This window comes from Taeniopygia guttata, chromosome 4 (genome assembly GCF_048771995.1).
Source record: "Taeniopygia guttata chromosome 4, bTaeGut7.mat, whole genome shotgun sequence".
In the NCBI taxonomy this organism is placed as follows: domain Eukaryota; kingdom Metazoa; phylum Chordata; class Aves; order Passeriformes; family Estrildidae; genus Taeniopygia; species Taeniopygia guttata.
Genome location: NC_133028.1, coordinates 54,505,728 through 54,524,462, shown reverse-complemented (window position 1 = coordinate 54,524,462; position 18,735 = coordinate 54,505,728). Strand labels below are relative to the sequence as shown.

At 42.7% G+C, this 18,735-nt stretch overlaps 1 protein-coding gene across 33 annotated transcripts in view; it reads left to right on the top strand.

Moving 5' to 3' along the window:
• Positions 1 to 18,735, top strand: part of ADGRL3 (adhesion G protein-coupled receptor L3) — a 490,266-nt gene that overhangs the window by 375,821 nt on the left and 95,710 nt on the right. For all 33 annotated transcript variants that reach the window (XR_012055755.1, XR_005980340.2, XM_030271767.4 and 30 more), the window contains 2 exons: positions 8,495 to 8,800; positions 10,495 to 10,598. Coding sequence is in view for 31 of the 33 variants with exons in the window: in XM_030271767.4 (XP_030127627.4) it covers positions 8,495 to 8,800; positions 10,495 to 10,598 (410 nt within the window). In the remaining 2 variants the exon portion in view is untranslated. The remainder of the gene's footprint in view (positions 1 to 8,494; positions 8,801 to 10,494; positions 10,599 to 18,735) is intronic.

Sequence of the window (18,735 nt, the reverse complement as noted above, 5' to 3'; positions counted from 1 at the left end):
ATTTCTGGTGGTTTCAGTAGTCAGTTCTCTCCACAATTCAGGCTGGTTTCCTCACAGGAACAAGAGTAAATGGAAAAAGTAAATAAAATAAAAGCCAGTGCAATCAGAGACTGAGTGGAGCAAATGCCCTGTGGAGAGGAAGCGCCTTTGGTGGCTTTGGAGAAAGATTTTGGATTTTAAAACGGGTTTGAAATAGCTAGTGGGTAGCAAGAAGAGAAAATAGATGCGTTTGGTGAAAGGCAAAAGGTGAGGTTGTGCTGGCAGGTTTGTATATAGCATGTACTGTACAGACAGTGGGGCCTGTTGTCAGGTCTCCAGTTTATGTCTGGGAAAGCAGTATGAGCTGCATGCTCATGAAGTCAATCCTAACATGAGTTAGAGGAAGAAGGGTGTGAGCAGCTGTAGCTCCACCTTTGATATGTTATTGTTTATTCCTTTTTCTGTCTTTGATTTCAGCTGACCAGCCCACCCTCAGAGTATGTTTACACTTAAAACACTGAGCATCAGGGCTGATTTGCATGCCCAGTACAGGAATGCAGGAGCCTCAGAGAAGGTGGGATCAAGGGATAGTGGCGCAAAGGGAGGTGAATTGTAATGCAAAAAGTAGCCTTTTTGCTTTTAATCTGCCAAGCTGGACAGAAGGAAGTGGGACCAGGTAAATTTTCATCCGTCTCTCCCTGACACCCCTTGCACACACGTGTGCTGTAGGGCGAGGGAGCTGATTTCTTATAGTTCCAGTGGATTGTCTCCTTCGGCTCACTTGTACTGTGCCTTCTTCCTCAAGATAACAGCATAACACAATCAGGTTCTGAATATTAGTACAGAGATCACAGGAGTGTAGCTTGGAAGCACAGAATACTGAGAATTGAAAAGTCTAATATGTCCTTTTTGAAAGCTGTCCAATTTCTTTTTTATTTACAGCATTTGAACCATTTCACAAATTGGAAAGCAACTAACCAGCCATTTCACAGGAAGATTATGATATGTTTAAGAAAGTGCAAGGCATTTGTCTGAATGCAATTGGCCATCTTGCTGACTAACATCTAGATTGGAGATATTACACACACAGTTGAACAGAGACTATTTGAAGATGATGTTTTTTTCTTATTAAGTTGTGTTTGTAGCTTGCAACTGAAGAAATGTTTTGGACAGTGGTATAAGCTGACTGCCTGTGGCTCTGCACAGGACTCGTCACATTGATTGGGTAGATGAGAAAATGCTGGGGCGTGAACAGTCACTTTATGACTCATGCACTCGATTCCATTCTTTGCAAATGCAGAGGTGGAGAACTGCTGGAGAGAGACTGGCTCCATCTGGCACTGCCTCTGCACAGTGCACAAAAGTTGTTCGATTCAAGAAGCAGAAGTGCAGGCAAAAAGTGGAAAACACACATTAGATGAAGCTACATTTATTGCCATACAGATGGAAAAAATTTGGTTTCCATCTTACCAGCTACACATTTGCTTGTTCTGCCTAGAAACTAAAAGGTATGTTTCAGCTTGTGTGGATAGAGCATACATGGTTTAATTAATTAAAAGATAAAAAAAACCCAAAACCCCAAAAAGCTGGCACTCCGAGCCTCCAGTAAATCTCTTAAAGCTGTGAATATGCAGTGCTCACGTGTCTGCACTCTTAATGTGGTCTGAATGAAAAACTGACCACCTGTTACTGAAATCAAAAGTGATTTCTCTAACAATGGGATACTGGGGAATTCCTTCCAGGCTTCTCTTTAATAGAATTTGAAGGATTCAGGTTGGAAGACAGTGCATAAGATCCGCATCACTGGCTCTGATGGATGTGAAACATGCCAAGGGAAAGTGATTGTTTACGAGGTTAGAAGTTCACTCCATACATCCAGTAATAACATGCAGCTGGTATGTCCTTAAAAAAAGGATTGTATGCGTCTTTTATTTCCCTGTGTGAAACTACATGTGGATTGGGAAAAAAAAAAGAAAATCAGATTTTATACATTCAAATCCAGAAATTCAAAGTAACTGCAGCCAGATCTGACAGTATTTTTGAGAACTAGAGTGAATTAAGCTAGAATGCCTAAAAATAGCCCTTGAACTGAACTCTAAAAACTATTAGATTTGTCCATTTATAATAAATTTTGATCTACTGTCTATTAGATCATCTCTTCTGTAATCTTTTCCTGTGGGCATAGTTCATATGCATTTCTAAAAGCATTACAGCATGATGTTGAAAGAAATGCTCAATTTTTTTGTGTCTTGTGCACAATGGTCCAGGTAAATTTCTGCATTCTGTATTCAGAATCAAAGTCTGGAACAAGCAATAAGGCTTTAATACCCTCAATGGATGGTTGCCAAAGGGTACAAGAAGTTCACAAAGATTAATTTGGCAGAAGTCCTGGGCAGGAAACCAGAGATAAGACTTTAGGAACTGTCTTCTGATAGAAGAGGACCATGGTGAAGACAACAGGTGATGCTCCTGTGCTGCACCATTCATCTCCTAGTGTTGCTAGATATGTGCTGTAAAACAAGCAGTTAAAATTTTGTCTGATATCTCTGAAGTTACGTATTTTTAGCAGTAGTTTCTTGGAGAAGAATGGGTCAGAGAGAGAAAAAAGATGAAAATAAAGATGTATCTTCTTTTATTCAAATGACAACTAAATTGGGGACCTGACATTAGGAACTGTTTGGAGACAGAAAAAGTATTAAGTGCTGACACATGTACACACCCACAAAAGTCCCACAGAAGCATAAAAGTTGATATTTCACAAAAATGCAGTCAGGTTGCTGTTTGAGTTATTTTTTTCAGGCAAAACCTAGAAATTTGCAATAATACTGAGAATGTTTTTGACAGAACAACCTTTCTGTAGCAATCAGCATGTGGAATGAACTGTTCATCATTGTCAGAAATGCAGAGTTTTGAGTCAAAAGGGCTCTGGTAGGCATACTTTTTGCCTGTTGAAAATCTGTGCATTCAGTGGCTCTTTGAGTGTATTAACTGTCTTGCTGTGAGTGGTGCTGCAGTGAAAAAGACGAGCTGGGGCAGTTTGAGTGAACTTGAGCCTATTGTGCTGATTTCGCCCACTTTGGCTCTCATTCTTTGTTGTTTATATTAAATGCTGGGACTGAGACTCAGAGGAAAGTCCCAGCGTGTTAAGTGATTCCAGCTTGAAGTGCCTTGAAACAACTGAGTCTGCACCATGTCTTGGAGCGCTGCTGTAGGTTTCCTCTTAGCACAGGAACTCAATATATGGCCCCATATTCATTGCAGCATCTGCACAAGCCCAGCAGAGCACTCATATGTGGGCAGAGTAGCCTTGGGCACAAAAACTGATCCCCTGCTAGAAGAAGCAGGAAAAAAAGAAAATCCAGAAAGTGATTTTTCATTTGTCAGCTGTCCACAAGGGAATGGATCTTCCTTCCCTGAGATGCAGCATCCTCTTCCTCTGCGCTTCCGTGTGTTACTTAAGAGGGAGGAAAAAGAAGAGCTCTGTATCAGGCGCCTTCTTCAGAGCACAGGGCTGTGTGCAGTTGTGTTGTTGAAGACAACATGCCATGTTGAGCACTGGGGCCACTGCATATGTGATCTTTCCGTCAATGGGTTTTGCAAGCTTTTTGTCAGTGTCAGTAGATAAACCTCCACAATCCTAACCGCCACAAAAAGCAGCGTGTGAACTTATGTTCACACACAGGATTCTGGCTCAGCTTCCAAAAATAATGGCATGTGTGAGCAGAGGGGAGAACTGTTCAGATGTTTGATGTGAGGCCGACTTGGCCTTCGCCTGCAGTAAAAATAAATCATAGTTGCTCTTAAACACGTGGAAGGAGCTGTACATAATTTAGGGGCTAATCTCACCTTGTCAATTCCCTGGCTCACAGCTCTTGAGGGCACCAGCATGTAGCTTTTGGTCTTCCAGCAGACATTTACCATGAAAAGGTTTTGCAGGGTGATGTCTTTAACATAGACTCAGTGTAACTTTGCAATCCAACAGTGTGTTAATGAGTTGGTGCTGTCTGTGTAGGTGCTTCTTTTCATCATCCTTTTCTGTTACCTCATGTGGTGTTCTTTGAAAAAACCACACAAAAACAAAATGAAAAGTCAAAAGAAGGTGGGAATATATTTACTTTCAAATATTACTGTTTTTCTAGGGAGTTTCAGAAGATGTTCTGAAATGTGTTTGAAAATGCCTGTAGAAAATTAATTCCCATGAGATGCATTTATGTGACAGGGAAGAGAAAAAGTGCTGTGATATAATCCTCCAGTTGTATTAGGTTTGTGGGGTTTTATGCTGCTTCTTTCAAGGCATGCCTAAACCTTCTTATTTGCTATGTAAATACAACTTGGGCCATCTTTCAGTAGAAGAAGAAATTATAAAAGGGACGCTGTAAGCAAAGGATGTGGTTGCCAAATATGAAAAGGGCAAAACTACAGGGAGGGAGGAAAGGGAGTGACCTCCAGGTTTTGTGCTTCTCACAGCTTCCCAACTCCTTCAGTGCTCCATTTGCCTTCATGCAGCAGCAACATGCGTAAATAATGGAGTATGGACGTGCTCAAGAGAACCCTGGGATTGCTGCTCTTGAGCTGCTGGCTTAGTTGTACCCCACTTGGTCCAGCCCTGCTTTAGGTGCAGCACAGGGAGCAGGCAGGGCCTTCTGGCTGCCAGCACCCCATCCCATCTCCTTGAGTGTCAGCCTCAGGAATGCAGAACTCGCCAGAGAGTGAAGTCATCGTGGTTTGCTTGGACCTTGAGCGTGGAACTTGGAGTGCAGCCTCTCCTTCCAATTACGTGAGCAAATGCTGGCTCGTAGCACATAGCAGCAGGCTGAACCTTTGGATTGTGACCCCAAGGGGACAGCTTGATGGATGTCTCCTGTCATCCCTTACCCTGCCAGAGCCAGTGAGCCTCACCCTGGAAATCCTCTCTGTAATTTCTTCTCAAGGGGCACCTAAGTTATCTTCATTCATGGGACAGAAAGTGCATGATGTCTCTTATAAAGTATTATTGAGTACACCAGGTCATTGGCTGGAGACTGAGGTGCCAAAATGTAAAAAAAAAAAAAAAAAAGAGAAAAAAAGGTAGCAAATAGCCTTTCTTGCAATCAAAGCTGCTTTTGTCATAGGAAAACACTAGTCAGAGTCATTTGAGAGAGCAGTCTCCTGTGTATGGGAGCACCAGGAAGAGGTGAGCAGAGCATCTAACCACATTGTGGATATATGGTATGTGGTGGATTTCCTCATGGCAAATACAAAGTGCAGGTCACTTGTCATGTCACTACTTCAGTAATGGGGAAGAGAGAAATGGGGAAAAGACAGTCCATTATTTATATGAGATTTTTTCCCTATGAGCAAATCCCTATCCTGATTTTCCTTCCACCAAGCAAAAATCTGCCTCCACAAGCCTGAGCTCTATGTGGAGGTTGGGAAATAAAAGAGAGAAGACAAAAACCTAAAAATTTCTATTTTCTTGCTAGTCAAATGTACCCTGAGTAGAGAGAGGCTCCTCTGGGAGTTGCAATTGCTCCCTTGTGGACACTGGAAATGTTTTGGTGTTTGTTTTTTTTTTTTTATGACTGCAGCTTTAATATGAATGATGGCAAAACTTAGTCTTCTGCTATTACTGCCAACTTGCTAGATAGAGCAGGGAAGAAAAAAGTGAAGTATCACTTTGGGGTGTTTCTGGGGAAGAAATGTTTCCACAGCCATAAATTGCTTTCTTGGGAGCAGTGAAAATTCCTATCCCAGTGCTTCGGGGAATTAAAGTCAGCAAAGTCTTGGATTCATAAGGAATAAAAACTGAGTCTTATCAAAAAACTTCAAGGTCTTGATATGGCAAGGCATGGTAAAAACAAACAGTGAAAATAAAATAATTAAGTTTATACATTTCTAGTTGTAGTAATGTTGGTGTTTTTTAAAGGTGCTTGTCTTGGAGCAAAAATTGTCTTGTGAAACATTATCTGAAGTATCCCTCTGTTGAAGCACTGCTGCAGTGCTGCTTTCTCCCAAGTTAAAAATTCACAGTTTATTGGCAACCTGACTTAATCTGGAGGTTTGATCTCTGTTCTGTGCTGTAGGATTTAGGTGCTTTTACATAGGTTGCAGTCTCTTCATGATTTTGCTTGGATTTAAGAATCATTTATATGCAAATGGTCCTGATCCCCTGTTCTTTTCCTCCTTAGCAATTAACTTGGTTTTTGAAACACACCGCTGTTTCAAAAATTGAGCAAAATTGGCAAGTGGTGCTTCCTGGTGAAAAACTGGGTGGTGTTAGCATGGTGATCATGATTGCTGGAGCTCATTACCAAAATGACTCTGAATAATCAAACCTTTGAACTCAGTTCAGTGGTATCCCATCCGTCTCACTCGGAGAGCAACTTGGAGTTAGCTCTTTCATGTTGTCTTACAACTTGTCCCATGTAAATGGTGGATGTGTTTATTTTCAAAAGCAGCAAGAAAGCCCAGTGGAACAAGAAAAAAGTTGGAAGAACAAGCCCTCAAAGAGATTTTGACACTGGTGCCAGGGGCTTTATGAAAGATAAAACAGCTAATTTTTTTATGGCTGAAGGAAAATGCCATTAAATCCCTTGTGCCTATCTGCTACAGTAAACTTGCCAGAGCTATTCCAAAAACAGCATGCCGTAGGATATTCAGTGATTTTCAATGAAAGCTAGGCTTAAAACTGCAGATCTCCTCTGTGTGGATCAAGGGGAGCTCCAGGGTGCTCAGTATATGTTTCTATATGCTCACACATGACTGTAAGAATTATTTTAAACAAGGTTTGCTAGGTTTCACTTTGAAACTGCATCCACTGTATCTACTCATTTCCTTAGTGCATGGCATAGGTAGTTTTGCAGAATGAAAATAACTTGTTATTGCAAGAGTAAATGGGAAAAATTTTGCAGGTTGCTATCTACCAGGCTAATCTATATTATGAAGAAATAAAACATACTTGTGTTAAGTCCTGCTGCAGTAAAAATGTAATATTTGCTGAAATTCTCTACAAATGTTGGTCCTCTCTGTAACATCAGGGAGAAATAATTGCTTGATGACCTAGTGCAGCTTTAAGCAGAAATTGGAAGAAATCTGTCAGGGTCTGCATGTTTTTGCATTGCATTTTTCGGAGTTCATTCAAACTCAGGGCTCATGGTGAAAGGGAGGTGGCAGGAGAAGGCTGGAAAATCTGATCACTGAGTGTTGGAGACCTGTTTTCAGATTAGTGTCCTGGTGCTCAGGTGGATTAGTGTAGACACTCTGTTTCCTGTTGCTGGACATGGAGCAACAGTGATTGAAGGCTTTTTAGATGCTGGAAGAGGTGGGATGGTAGTGAGGTGTTACAGCATGGAAATTAGAGTGAGAATGGATCAAGACAAGACTTTTCATATTGCTTTCTTACCTGCATTTCACAGTAAGCCCCAGTGTTTTCTCAGGCAGGGATTGGGGGAGCACTTGTGAATATCTGGCATCTAACTGGAGTAAAAGCTTTATGCTGGGAGAAGCTAGAGGGTGCTTATCTTTGAGAGTGGTAAAGGAGATGGGAAAAACAAGCTTTTCCATGAGCTGTGTGTGACATGGCATGGCAGGGGTGAGGTGGGAGTAGCTGGGGGCAGCCTGCTTCAGTTTCCCCACCTGATATTTCAGGTCAAGCCCTAGACAGATCCCTGTGAGCTCCAGTCTGTGCAAGCACCTTAGTCTGAATAAGAGGTTAAATAACGTAATTGTAAGGTGGGCATCCCTCAATATTCCCCACACACTCAGTACTTGGTGCAGCTATTGCAGGATGTACAGTGGGTTAATGCACTTCTAAAGCATGTTCCCCATCGCTTGCTGCTTGACTGCTTATTGCAGGTTTTCAATGAATTAGCCCACTGAGCATTAAAGTCTCGAGGATCTGACTGAGCTGACATGCTTTTTTGCTTCTGTCACATGGCTTGCAGATCAAGGGGCCAGGCATTGCTCTTGGGATGGTGCAGCAAAGCAGGAATCTCAGAGAAAATTGATGGCTTGCTCCAGAGTGCAGCCTTGTGTTCATTTCTCTGTACACTTTTGATTTTGGGAAACGATTTGTGGTTTGGTTTTGGGTTTTGTTGTTTTTTGTAGCTCTTTTTTTTTTTTTTTTTATTACACCATGGAAAACGTTTTTCTGTCTAAACCAGCTGGGTCTTCAGCAACATTTAACAATTAAAAGCACTTCTCCGCTAGGTATTCCCTAAAAGATGGAAAATAAGATTTTTGCATTAAAATGCCAGGAAGAAAAATGGTGAGGGCATAAAGTGCTGCTTTATTTTCATCAGATGTTAGTGCTTTTGGTGAATCAGTTGTGCTCCAGTGATCATGACCCCCTTGTGTGCTTCTCTCACTGTTTGCTCCAGCTTCCTCTCTAAAAGGCGGCTTATGCAGAAAGCTTTGCCTTAGTTGTAGCTCCAATTACACTCCACAGGGCTGTGGAGTCATCAGAGGGGACATCCTCAGGACCTAGCTTTGAACCCTGTTCCCTTCCTCTTTCTAACCAGCTCTGCCTTTGTTTCAGGAGTATCAACGTCGGGGGCTCTGGGCCCAGGGAGCACCGCTGCCAGCACCACGCCGCGGGTGGCCACCAGCACCACTGGCCGCACCACCACCACGTCGGCCTCAGGCAGGAGGAACAGGAGCACCAGCACGCCGTCCCCCATGGCTGACGTCCCCGACGAAATGACCACGCACCTGCCGCCCGCCTCCTCCCAGCTGCCGCCCGCCGGGGCGGAGAGCTGCGACCCTGTGGAAGCCCGTGACATTATGTGGTCCCGGACGCGGCAGGGCCAGCTGGCGAAGCAGCCGTGTCCCTTGGGCTCCATAGGTGAGTCAAGGGGTGGGAGGACACAGCAGGCTGTCTTCACTTCCATCACACCTTGTCAATATTCAACCAGTGCTAAAAACCTTGTGGGGCTGTGCTTGATGTGCTGGCAGCTTCCAGAAGTTGTGTATGATGTGTCTTACCTGGTTTTGGCTGTGTTTGTAGCCCCTGGGCTCGCTGACTGATGTGTTGGTGGCTAATTCTTTGCTTGTTTTGCTGAGAGAGGGGACAGGGGAGGCAATCAACAAAACTTGTACTTTGAAGCTCCTGAACTAGCATGAGTGATTTTTTTAAACTGCAGCCAGCATCCAGTATGATCAGCTGGGAAAGTGGGCGGAGGAAACAAAGCCAAATCTTTTAAAGTGGTTTACTGCTTATTGGATTTTGCTCCTTTTCTTCTGCTCTTCCCGCAATTGTTTTGTTGAAAAATGTTGCTTTTGGAAATTTTCTGTTCAATTTGAAACATAATCGCATTGAGAATGAGTTTTGGCATTTGATTCAGTTTGCTGTGTTTTAACAAATGCAGTTTTCTAAAAATAGTTATTTTTCATGCTAGTCTTGGTGTCCAGCCCCAAAAGTTCTCTTTCAAAGAAGAAATCTTAAAAGTGGAGGAAATTACCTGAAAATGAGGGCTGAAGGGATCTGACTCGCAGAGGAGAGACTGTTAATTTTCCACTCCTGGAGAGCCATTCACACCTGTGTATATGAGTACTGATTCAGTCTGGAATTTGGTGAGGACAGACTGATAAAATATATGTTAAAGTATGAGGAGCATAGAAAGGTATCAAGGGTAAGAATAAGTAAAGAACATTTTTGTTGTCTTTCCCAGCCCTACTTGGTCAAATTAATGCCAAAAGTATTATGTGATTCCCAGAAAGGGGAAAGGATATTCTGAACCGAAGCTGTAAAAAGGAAAAGATGGAAAAGGAAAATGAAAGCTGGATGCAGGGAGTCCTTTCCTAAACACAAGAGCTAAGGGCTGGATGAAAATAACTAAGGAAAATATAATAGCCCAAGTTATGGATAGGGGATGGCCAATAAGCCTTTCCCATGTCTAATTTCAGTGATTCACACAACTTGTTAAAAGCTGCGATTCAATAGCAGTTATGTACTTCTCTTTGTCTGAAACGGTCTGAGGCATTTTGCTGTCTTTTCCAGCAGAGATTGGGCAGCTCTTCCCGAATGAAACTCTCCTCTAAAGTCCCTCTTGACAGCTGGGGGCAGACAGTAAACCCCAGCAATATATCCTAGTGTTTGTAGCATTCAAAGTTTTGTGTGTTTCCACCCAAATGTTGTAATGATGATTCAGAGCCATAAAGTCTTCATAAAGCAGCAAGGAAGATGAGGCACAGGGTGTGATCCCAAATCACCAGTGGTGGGGCAGAGCACTCAAGGTGCTGGATCTCATTGTTTGAGATCTACTTCTGATTTCTTAGTACCTGGCAGATTTCCTGCAAGTCCTCTGTCTGTAATTGCTGTTTGCCAAATTAGAAATTAAATTCCTGCACAACATCATGGGTCTTTTATGTCTTAGGGCCCTTAAAAGACCAAGATGATGGGAAACTAGGACACTGAGATGACTCAGAAGTGTCCTACTCAAGACCTGAGCATTAATAAGCTCCCAGAAGCCTTTGACACGGGGTGCTGGGGACAAAATGCAACCAGTCACACTGAACACAGCAACTTTCCTATTACAGGTGTTGCCACTTTCCGGTGTCTCGCGCCTGACGGTATCTGGGAACCCCAAGGACCTGATCTTAGCAACTGCTCTTCACCCTGGATCAACCACATCACTCAAAAGGTAAAACCCTTCCCATGTGTTGACCACTCTGAGTCTGCACAGTGACCTTGCTCAGCTCCCTGGTTTTCTCACACAAGGAACCCAAAAGGATCAACAGTCACAAATAAAGCATGAACCAAGCATAGCAGCCAAGAATTGCAAGGAGAAAGCAAGTGTCTCATGGAAATTAAGGCAGAGAGGGTAAGGGAAGGCAAAGGAGAGGGACTGAAGAGTGGAATTAAACTAGAGTGAAAGACATTTCTTGTTCATGGCAAGAAAAGGAAGAAGAGGGAGGAGGAAGTGGGTGGCCATGTGGAAAGTACTGAGTTGTTGAAAAAGGAAACACCCTTTCATGCATCCTCAAGGATTTTTTCATGTCACGCAAGCACAGGATAAACCCCATAGTTAAGAAATCTCTAGCAAAGAAAGGCAGGTTTAATGTGAAATGTTTGGTTTGTGCCTCTGACTTTCTGTTTTTATCTTCTGCCCAAATGATAAAAAAACTGGTGGAATAGAAAACAATGCTGCAGTAATGCTTATCTTTTGACTCTTAAGTCCCTTGATGAATGTTTTCTAGCACTTCATCATTTATCAGTGTTAAAAGTGCATTAACATGTGACAATAGAAGTTCAAGACAAGCAGAGCTTATTTGGTAGCAATATGTTGAGCATTTTTGTTATTAATGCACAATGGTGCTTTCAGCTGATTTCATTGCAAACAGAAACCAGATGTGTGTTTACGCCATGGAGTCTGTGGTCTGAATCTTTATTATAGCAATTTGTGGGGATTTATTCACTCTTTAGCCAGAGTGAGCAAGTTCTGGCATTGCAAGTGAGCTGTGCTGCTGCACAGTAGTGACCCAGAACTCCCAAAGAGACACTGGTCAGTGGGATAGGGTCACCCCACAGACAAGACTCTTGGACAGTCTCCTCTCTGCTCCCCATCTAAACTGAGACCTAATAATCTCTGAATTGCTGGCATCGGTCAACCTTATCTTGCTTCATCTGTGCTTACACCCATCCCTCCACAAAGGAAAACATCAATTAATGTGGGGCTGCTGTGACATGGCACAGCCACTACAAAGCCCGTGGTCCTTCTGTCCCTCTCCTGCCGTACACCCACCAAGCTGATGAACACAGGCTGCCTCTGCTGGCATTAGCAGCTGTGTGCAGCTCTTTGTTTTATGACCTACATACTTACCCTGGAGGGGTTAATATTACTTACTCCAGCCATAATTCACCCAGGCAGCTGGGAGACCTCTTGCTGCTTGGTGAAGATGACTAGGCCGTTAGCCATTAGCAGAGGGAAATAATAGCCTGCACTGATGAAATCTCCATCAAGGTTAGGCTTATTTTATTTGAAACCCAAGCTATCATTTGCGTAACAAATGGGCCCCATTTAATTTGTTATGTGCTTTCAAAGCAGGCTAAAATTGAACAGGCAAGTTTTCAGAAATGCCCAGCAGGTTACAACTGGGACTAGATTTTTTTTTTTTCTTTCAGGAGGAATTTAGTTATGTTCAGTGTTGAATACCTTCTACCAGTTAGTAGAAAGGACTTGGAGAATCTATGAGATGACCCTGGATCTTAGTTGTTTGCCTAAATGGGAATTCATTGGTATCTTGAGATATGTGACCCAATCTCAATGACAGTTGTAACAAAACTCCAAGACTTTTCAGGAGTGACTTATGAGGGGAAAACCTTGCAAGGCTCACCTAGGGGTTTGTGTTGGGGTTGCAATCATTGAAACATTTATATTGAAAAAAACCTCTAAGATCATTGAGTCCAACCATTCACCCAGCACTGCCACATCCACCGCTTATCCATGTCCCTAAGTGCCATGTGTACATGTCTATTAAATCCCTCCACGAATAATGATTCAACCATGTCCCTGGGCAGTCTGTTCCAATGCTTGGCCACTCTCTGTGAAGAAACTTTTACTAATACCTGATATAAACCTTCCCTGATTCAACCTCAGGTGGTTTCTTCTTGTCCTATCATTTCTTACCAAGAGAAGACTGACACTCACCTTGCTACAACCTCCTTTCAAGTAGTTGTAAAGAGGGATAAGGTCTCCCTGAGCCTCCTTTTCTCCAGGCTAAACACCCTCAGCTGCCTGAGCAGCTCCTCATAAGCCTTGTGCTCCAGACCCTTCCCCAGCTCTGTTACCCTTCTCTGGACTCACTGCAGCACCTCAATGTCCCACTTGTAGTGAGGGGCCCAGAATTGGACACAGCACTCAAGGTGTGGCCTCACAGTGCTGAGTACCGAGGGACAATCCCTGCCCTGACCCTGCTGACCACATCCTGGGCTGACCCAGGCCAGGATGCCATTGGCCTTCTTGGCAACCTGGGCACACAGCTGGCTCATGTTTTATCCAGTTACCCTTTCCCAGCCTGGTAGCACTACATGGGGCTGTTGTGACCCAAGGGCAGGACCTGCACTTGTCCTTATTGAGCCTCATACCATTGGCCTTGGCCCATCGATCCAGCCTGTCCAGATCCTGCACATGCCATGTGAGGGCACTCAGCATAATCTGCTCCATGATATTGCATCACATTTTCAATTTCTAGTCCAGTAGGACACCCCCAGTTAGCCAGGACTGCTGATAAATGATGGAAAGTGGCTCAGTAAGCTCTTCTGCCAAGTACAAGTTCCCTCAGTACCATTGTTTGATCTCATCCAGCCCCATAGACCTGTGGATGTGTACATGGTATATAAGGTCTGGTTTTTTTTCTGGATTGTGGGGGTTTTCTTCTGTTCCTCATCCCTGTCTTCCAGCTCTGGATGCTGGGTACCATGAGCACAACTGGTCTTGCTGTTAAAGACTGAGCCAAAGAAGGCATTAATTGGCACCTCAACCATTTCCTTGTTCTTTGTCACTGTATTTCCCCAATATCCATTTTTATTGTCTTTTATGGCAGCAGACAGGCAAAGTTCTAGTTGAGTTTTAGCCCTGCTAATTTTGTCCCTATATTACCTCACAGCATGCTTGTAGTCCCCCTTTGTTACCTGCCCTTTTTCCAGAGGGCCATAAGTTCTCCTTATTTTCTTATTCCATCCAAAGTTATCTGTTCAGCCAGGTCAGTCTTATTCCCCACCAGCTCATCTTTTGGCACATGGGTATGTCCTGCCTTTAAGATTCAGTAGGATCCTTACCATAAATACAGTTTTAAATTACTTATGAAATAACCAATAGCCATTTGGTTTCTCTGCCCAAGCAAGAGGCTTGAAAATCATCACTACACTTAAAGATGGAGACTGATTCATCCATAAATTATGCACTGGTTTCCAACATCCCTGCTGCAGATGAGATGCTTCCCAAAGCTTGTAGATTTGCTCCAGCGCCTCTCTGAAGGTGGTAAAGGAGCCTTCCTCCTCCAAGTCAAGCCACCTTCTCTTCTTGCTGCTGTGGGGACAGCTAGAGGGAGCAGTAAGCCAGCTGTGCTGCGAGGACAGGGCTGGTTGCACCCTGCAGCTCAGCTCTCCTGCATCCCCAGCTCTCCTGGTCACTTAGCCCACTGCATCTGCAGCTGCAGCACAGCTGACAAAATGGGTAAAAATACTTCTTTGTCAGCCAGAGTTCATACCTCCTCAGCATGTCTTCATCCTTAATCTGCTTTGTCTCCCAAAAATCTGACATCTGCTGGATCCAAACTGCTCAGGAAGAACGGTGATGGGTCCCCTGGAGGGATTTCAGCCAAGCCAGAAAGGATGGTAGGGAAATGCTGTGCTTGCTTTCATATCTGTGTAGTGAAGTAAGAATGATTACTTACTTCTTCTCTTTCTCCTGCTGTGCTCAGACTGTAGATTGGGTGTTTGCCTGCTTGCATCGTGGTATTAGGTTTTACAGCCATTTCCTAGCTTCCATTAGAGTTATTGTGCTTGATGGAAGATCAGAACAAATGTTCTCCTCAGCAATTCATTTGCCTCCTGATATTTACTTTAACTTTATTGTTGGTGCCTACCATACCCTCGTAACGGAGCGGGTGAATGAACTTGCCAGCGCAATTGAATTATGCACTGCTACCTGGGTTATTTCTAGAGTCAAGCAGTAACAGGAGGCAAAAAGGTCAGCTTTGGATACATTGCATCATCCTGATCATGAGGTCACACCTTCAGTCTCAGCCTATTTGCTTTGCCTCTTGCTTTCATCAATGCCATCCTTAGCACAGTGTGTGACTTGCCTGGAGACATCTCTTCCTTGTTGCAGCTTTCAGCTGTGGGTGCTGCCTGGGAGGACAGGCATTGCTATGCTCAGCTTTAAACATCTGGAAGAGAGGAGGCCTCTTTTGTAGCAGAACAGAAAAATTTGTGCCCTTCATGAATGCACAAAAAGCCTCAATCTGTAAATCTAAAGCCTGTGCCACCCATGCCCTCCTGAGTGGCCTGGATCATGCACTCCCAAAGAGCCAGGTGAACCGTAGGATTCGTAGCACCTTCCTGAGTTCCTGTAGATCTGCTTGGGTAGATCTACAGGGAGATTGAGGTTTTGTGGAGGACATCCTCACGTGTCATGTCCAGGTCTGAGGGTGCAGTTGCAGTCCTGATGATGGCACGATAAAATCCTCCATCCAAGTTGCTTTTGGCAGTCTGTTTTCAGAGTACCATCATCAATTGGATGGAGCAGATGCCACAGAAGGTGGCTTATTAAAGGGTCATTAAATGCAGTTTAAGTTGGTTGAATACCATGGTTTCAAAGCCACCTTTTCAGTGTTCTCTGGCTCTGCTGTATTCTGTGGAGAGCATTGTCTCTTCTCCCAGACAGCTGGCCAAAGGACAAGAGGACACAAACTGTGCCAGGGGAGGTTTAGGTTTTTTCATCAGGAGGCATTTCTTCGTAGAAAGGGTTATTAGGCTCTGGACTGGACTTCCCACAGAAATGGTGGAGTCACTGTTTCTGGAGGTATTTAAGGAAAGGCTGGATGTGGTACTCAGTGCCACGGTCTAGCTGACATTTTGGTGTTTGGTCATAGGTTCGACTTGGTCATTTTAGAGGATTTTTCCTACTTAAATGATTCTGTGATTCAGAAATAAAGGAAAGGATTGTAGATATGCCCTGACTCTTTTCTGTGAATGCACACACATATGTTGAAATTCCTGACAGGGAAGGAAAAATGCCATGAAAGCTTTGCAGTGTCAGAAGTTAGCCCACAGTCCCTCTTACAGCCTTGTTACATGACTGCTGGCAGCTAATGGTGGCTGGTGAAACCTGTTAGATGTTTGTTCCTCCAGAAAAAAGCATCAATTTTATGGTCTTTCCAGCTGATCAGTCCATCTGTATGTTACTGTTTTTAAAAATCCTGGTTCAGTCTTTCATGCCATCTTTTTATTTTTTATATCAGTTTGCCTCTTCAGAAGGTTGCAGGAAAATAATTTTGCCTATATGACTACTGGTGTTTTAGTTCATTTGCTCCCTTCTCAGCATATTTCTTATTTCTTCTGAATTTTCCTCCCTAAATACTTTTTTTTTTTGAAATTTCTCTACTTTTTATTCTACTGTCCTCTTCTGCAGTGGGGTTTCTTCTGAGAAAGGTAGGGCTGAAACAGCGAGCAGCACTGCAGATGGATCTTTCTTTGTCTTTCCAAATAAAACTCCCTGTTTCTGTTTGCTGACATATATGAAACAGGCAGGAGAACATGTCCTCTCCAAAAACTATTATTTCACAGTCTTTTCAGTCATAAGAACATGCAAGATAGTGGCACAAACTTGGAAAATGTTAGCAGAGTGTTACATAGAGGGATTTCAAGTGTGCCAATAATAATTTGTAAATATGGCCTGAATCGTGTCTTCCCAAATGGAAGAGGGGAGCAAATTCTTTGGCAGACGTATTAAAACTATGTTTTTTGTTGGCATTATTGGCAAGAAACATGTTTTCACTCCTTCAAATTAGCATTCCAAGACTGATTTTAATCAGTTTGTAAAAGGTAAGAAAAAACAGGCCAAAAAAACACAGAAACTAAAAATTTGGTTTCAAATTTGGTTTGAACAGAATGTTTTATTTTATCCCAGAATCCTATTTAGTTTTTAAATTTAATTTTTTAATAATCAAGGTAGAAAATGTTAAAAACTAGTCTCTTATCAGGGAGAGATATATTAATTTTTATTCCCTTTATTGTTCTTAGGCCTCACAGTAGAAAGGTCAGATACTTACACATTTTTCCCCTACTGCTTACTTGCCTCTCAATATCAGCCTCAGCCATGTAGAACTTCTAGGGGTTGTTCCTGTATTCATATGTAGCTGTGTCAGTGTTTGGGTTAAACAGTATTACATGTTTTGGAAGAAATAACATAAAGAGCTCATCTTTGATGTGGCAATAATGAAGAGAACAATGTGGAGAAGTAATTTATAGAAAGGAAGTAAGTTAGTAATGCATCCTCTTGGGTAGCAGTAAGCTTTGCTGAGCATTATTTAGAATTAACCAAAAAAACAAAACAAAACAAAACAAAACAAAAAAAAAAAAAAAAAAAAAAAAAAAGGAATCAGTCCTGTTGCTGTAAGAGACCAGATACTTATCTTAGCCCTGGAATATTCAGCCAGCATTTGGGACTCAGGAGAAGTTGGGTTTGACAGCACTGCATAGAAGACACTTCAATTTCAGTGGAAAAATCTCAAAATAATTGGGGAAATCAACATTAATGTTTCACACAGCCATCATTCTAGACATCCCTCTCATGCACATGGCCAGAGTGGAAAGAGTGGCTCAGCACTGCCTCAGTGACTTGTAGCTGCACATTCTGTGTGACTGTGTTTAGATGTGGAATTGTCTGGGCTAGGATGTAGTTTCATTACCTGCCAGCCAAAAACATTTTCCCAGAAGAATGGCCCATATGTGTTTTCAGGAAACCTGGGTGTATAAGATAACTTTGGGTAGATACCTCTATGTTCCAGGAGTTCACAGACTCTGAGCTTTAGTCTGCCTTTTTCTTGGGCATTTCTTCCATTGCTGCCTATTTTTTGTGTTGTTTATTTGGCCACAGCGTAATTCCTCAGACTTGCAGTTTTTAGGGTCAGTCCAAGAGGAAAAGAAAAGGGTTAATTAGTGACAGCTTTTATTGCTTTTGCAGACAGATAGGAACAGCAGCAGCCTGCAGGGAAAGAAAACTCTTGTGTTTGCCTTCGTAGCAGCTGAGCTGCATTTTCTCTGAGTGTACCAGTTTGCACAGGTGTGTGGTCCAAGGGAAAATGTGAAATCAAATATTGGGTAGCAGGATTTTTTTGTTTTACTGTGGTATATCTGTAAAAAATACCTTTACTTCCTACAGTTTTCTGCAGAGTTTATGCAAACACAATGTGTCATGATACTTGCTAAGCATCAGCAATGAACTGCAGGGAAATGCTGAAATTGATTTATGTAAAAGGAATTTGATGCAGTCATTCTTTCAAGTTCTGAGAGCTAACAGCAGAGGTCAAAATTCAGCCTCTGTGCTGATGCGTGGCTTCCTTCAGCTGCTTAGGAGAGCAGGCAGCTGTAAGAATAGGATCTGGTTTCTATGGCATTAGTCTTCTGTGTAACAAGAAAGAAATAATTCAGTTTTTGAATATATCTTACCATTGCTCTGATGGGAAGACCAACACCTTATCTCCTTTTTTTATCTTCTCTGTATCATCATATGCGTTAATTCTCTGAAGACTAACATGAACATCTTGAGTTAGATTTCATTAAATCAGATTGGCTTTTGCTGTCAAATTGATGGAAGTAAGTTATTCATTTATAACTCAGCTAATTGATTTACAGAGAGGTAGAAGCTCAGCCTATAATCTTTCCCTGGAATCTTGCTTTTATAATAAGCACCAGAAAGTGAGGGAACAAGAGAAATATCTGATTTCTAGCTGTTAGTAGATAAAACAATTGAAAATTCATATGAAGAGCACAGCAGAGTTTGCCATTGAGCCTGACAGAGAAGTGGGAGCTTCATTTATGTGTCATCCTGTATAATTTCTCCTTGTCCCAGGCATATTCCACATAAATTTGCATTCCAGATCGCAGACTGGTAGATAATGAATAAAAGACCAGCAACCTGCAGTGGTATTTTTATAGTGGGCTGCTCATGAAAAGGAGATGGGGCCAGCTGCCCTGTCCCAGATCCACGTGGCACAGAAGAGGAAAGGAGTACCAGAGAAGGAGAGCAAAGCAGAGCAAGAAAGTGGGAAAAG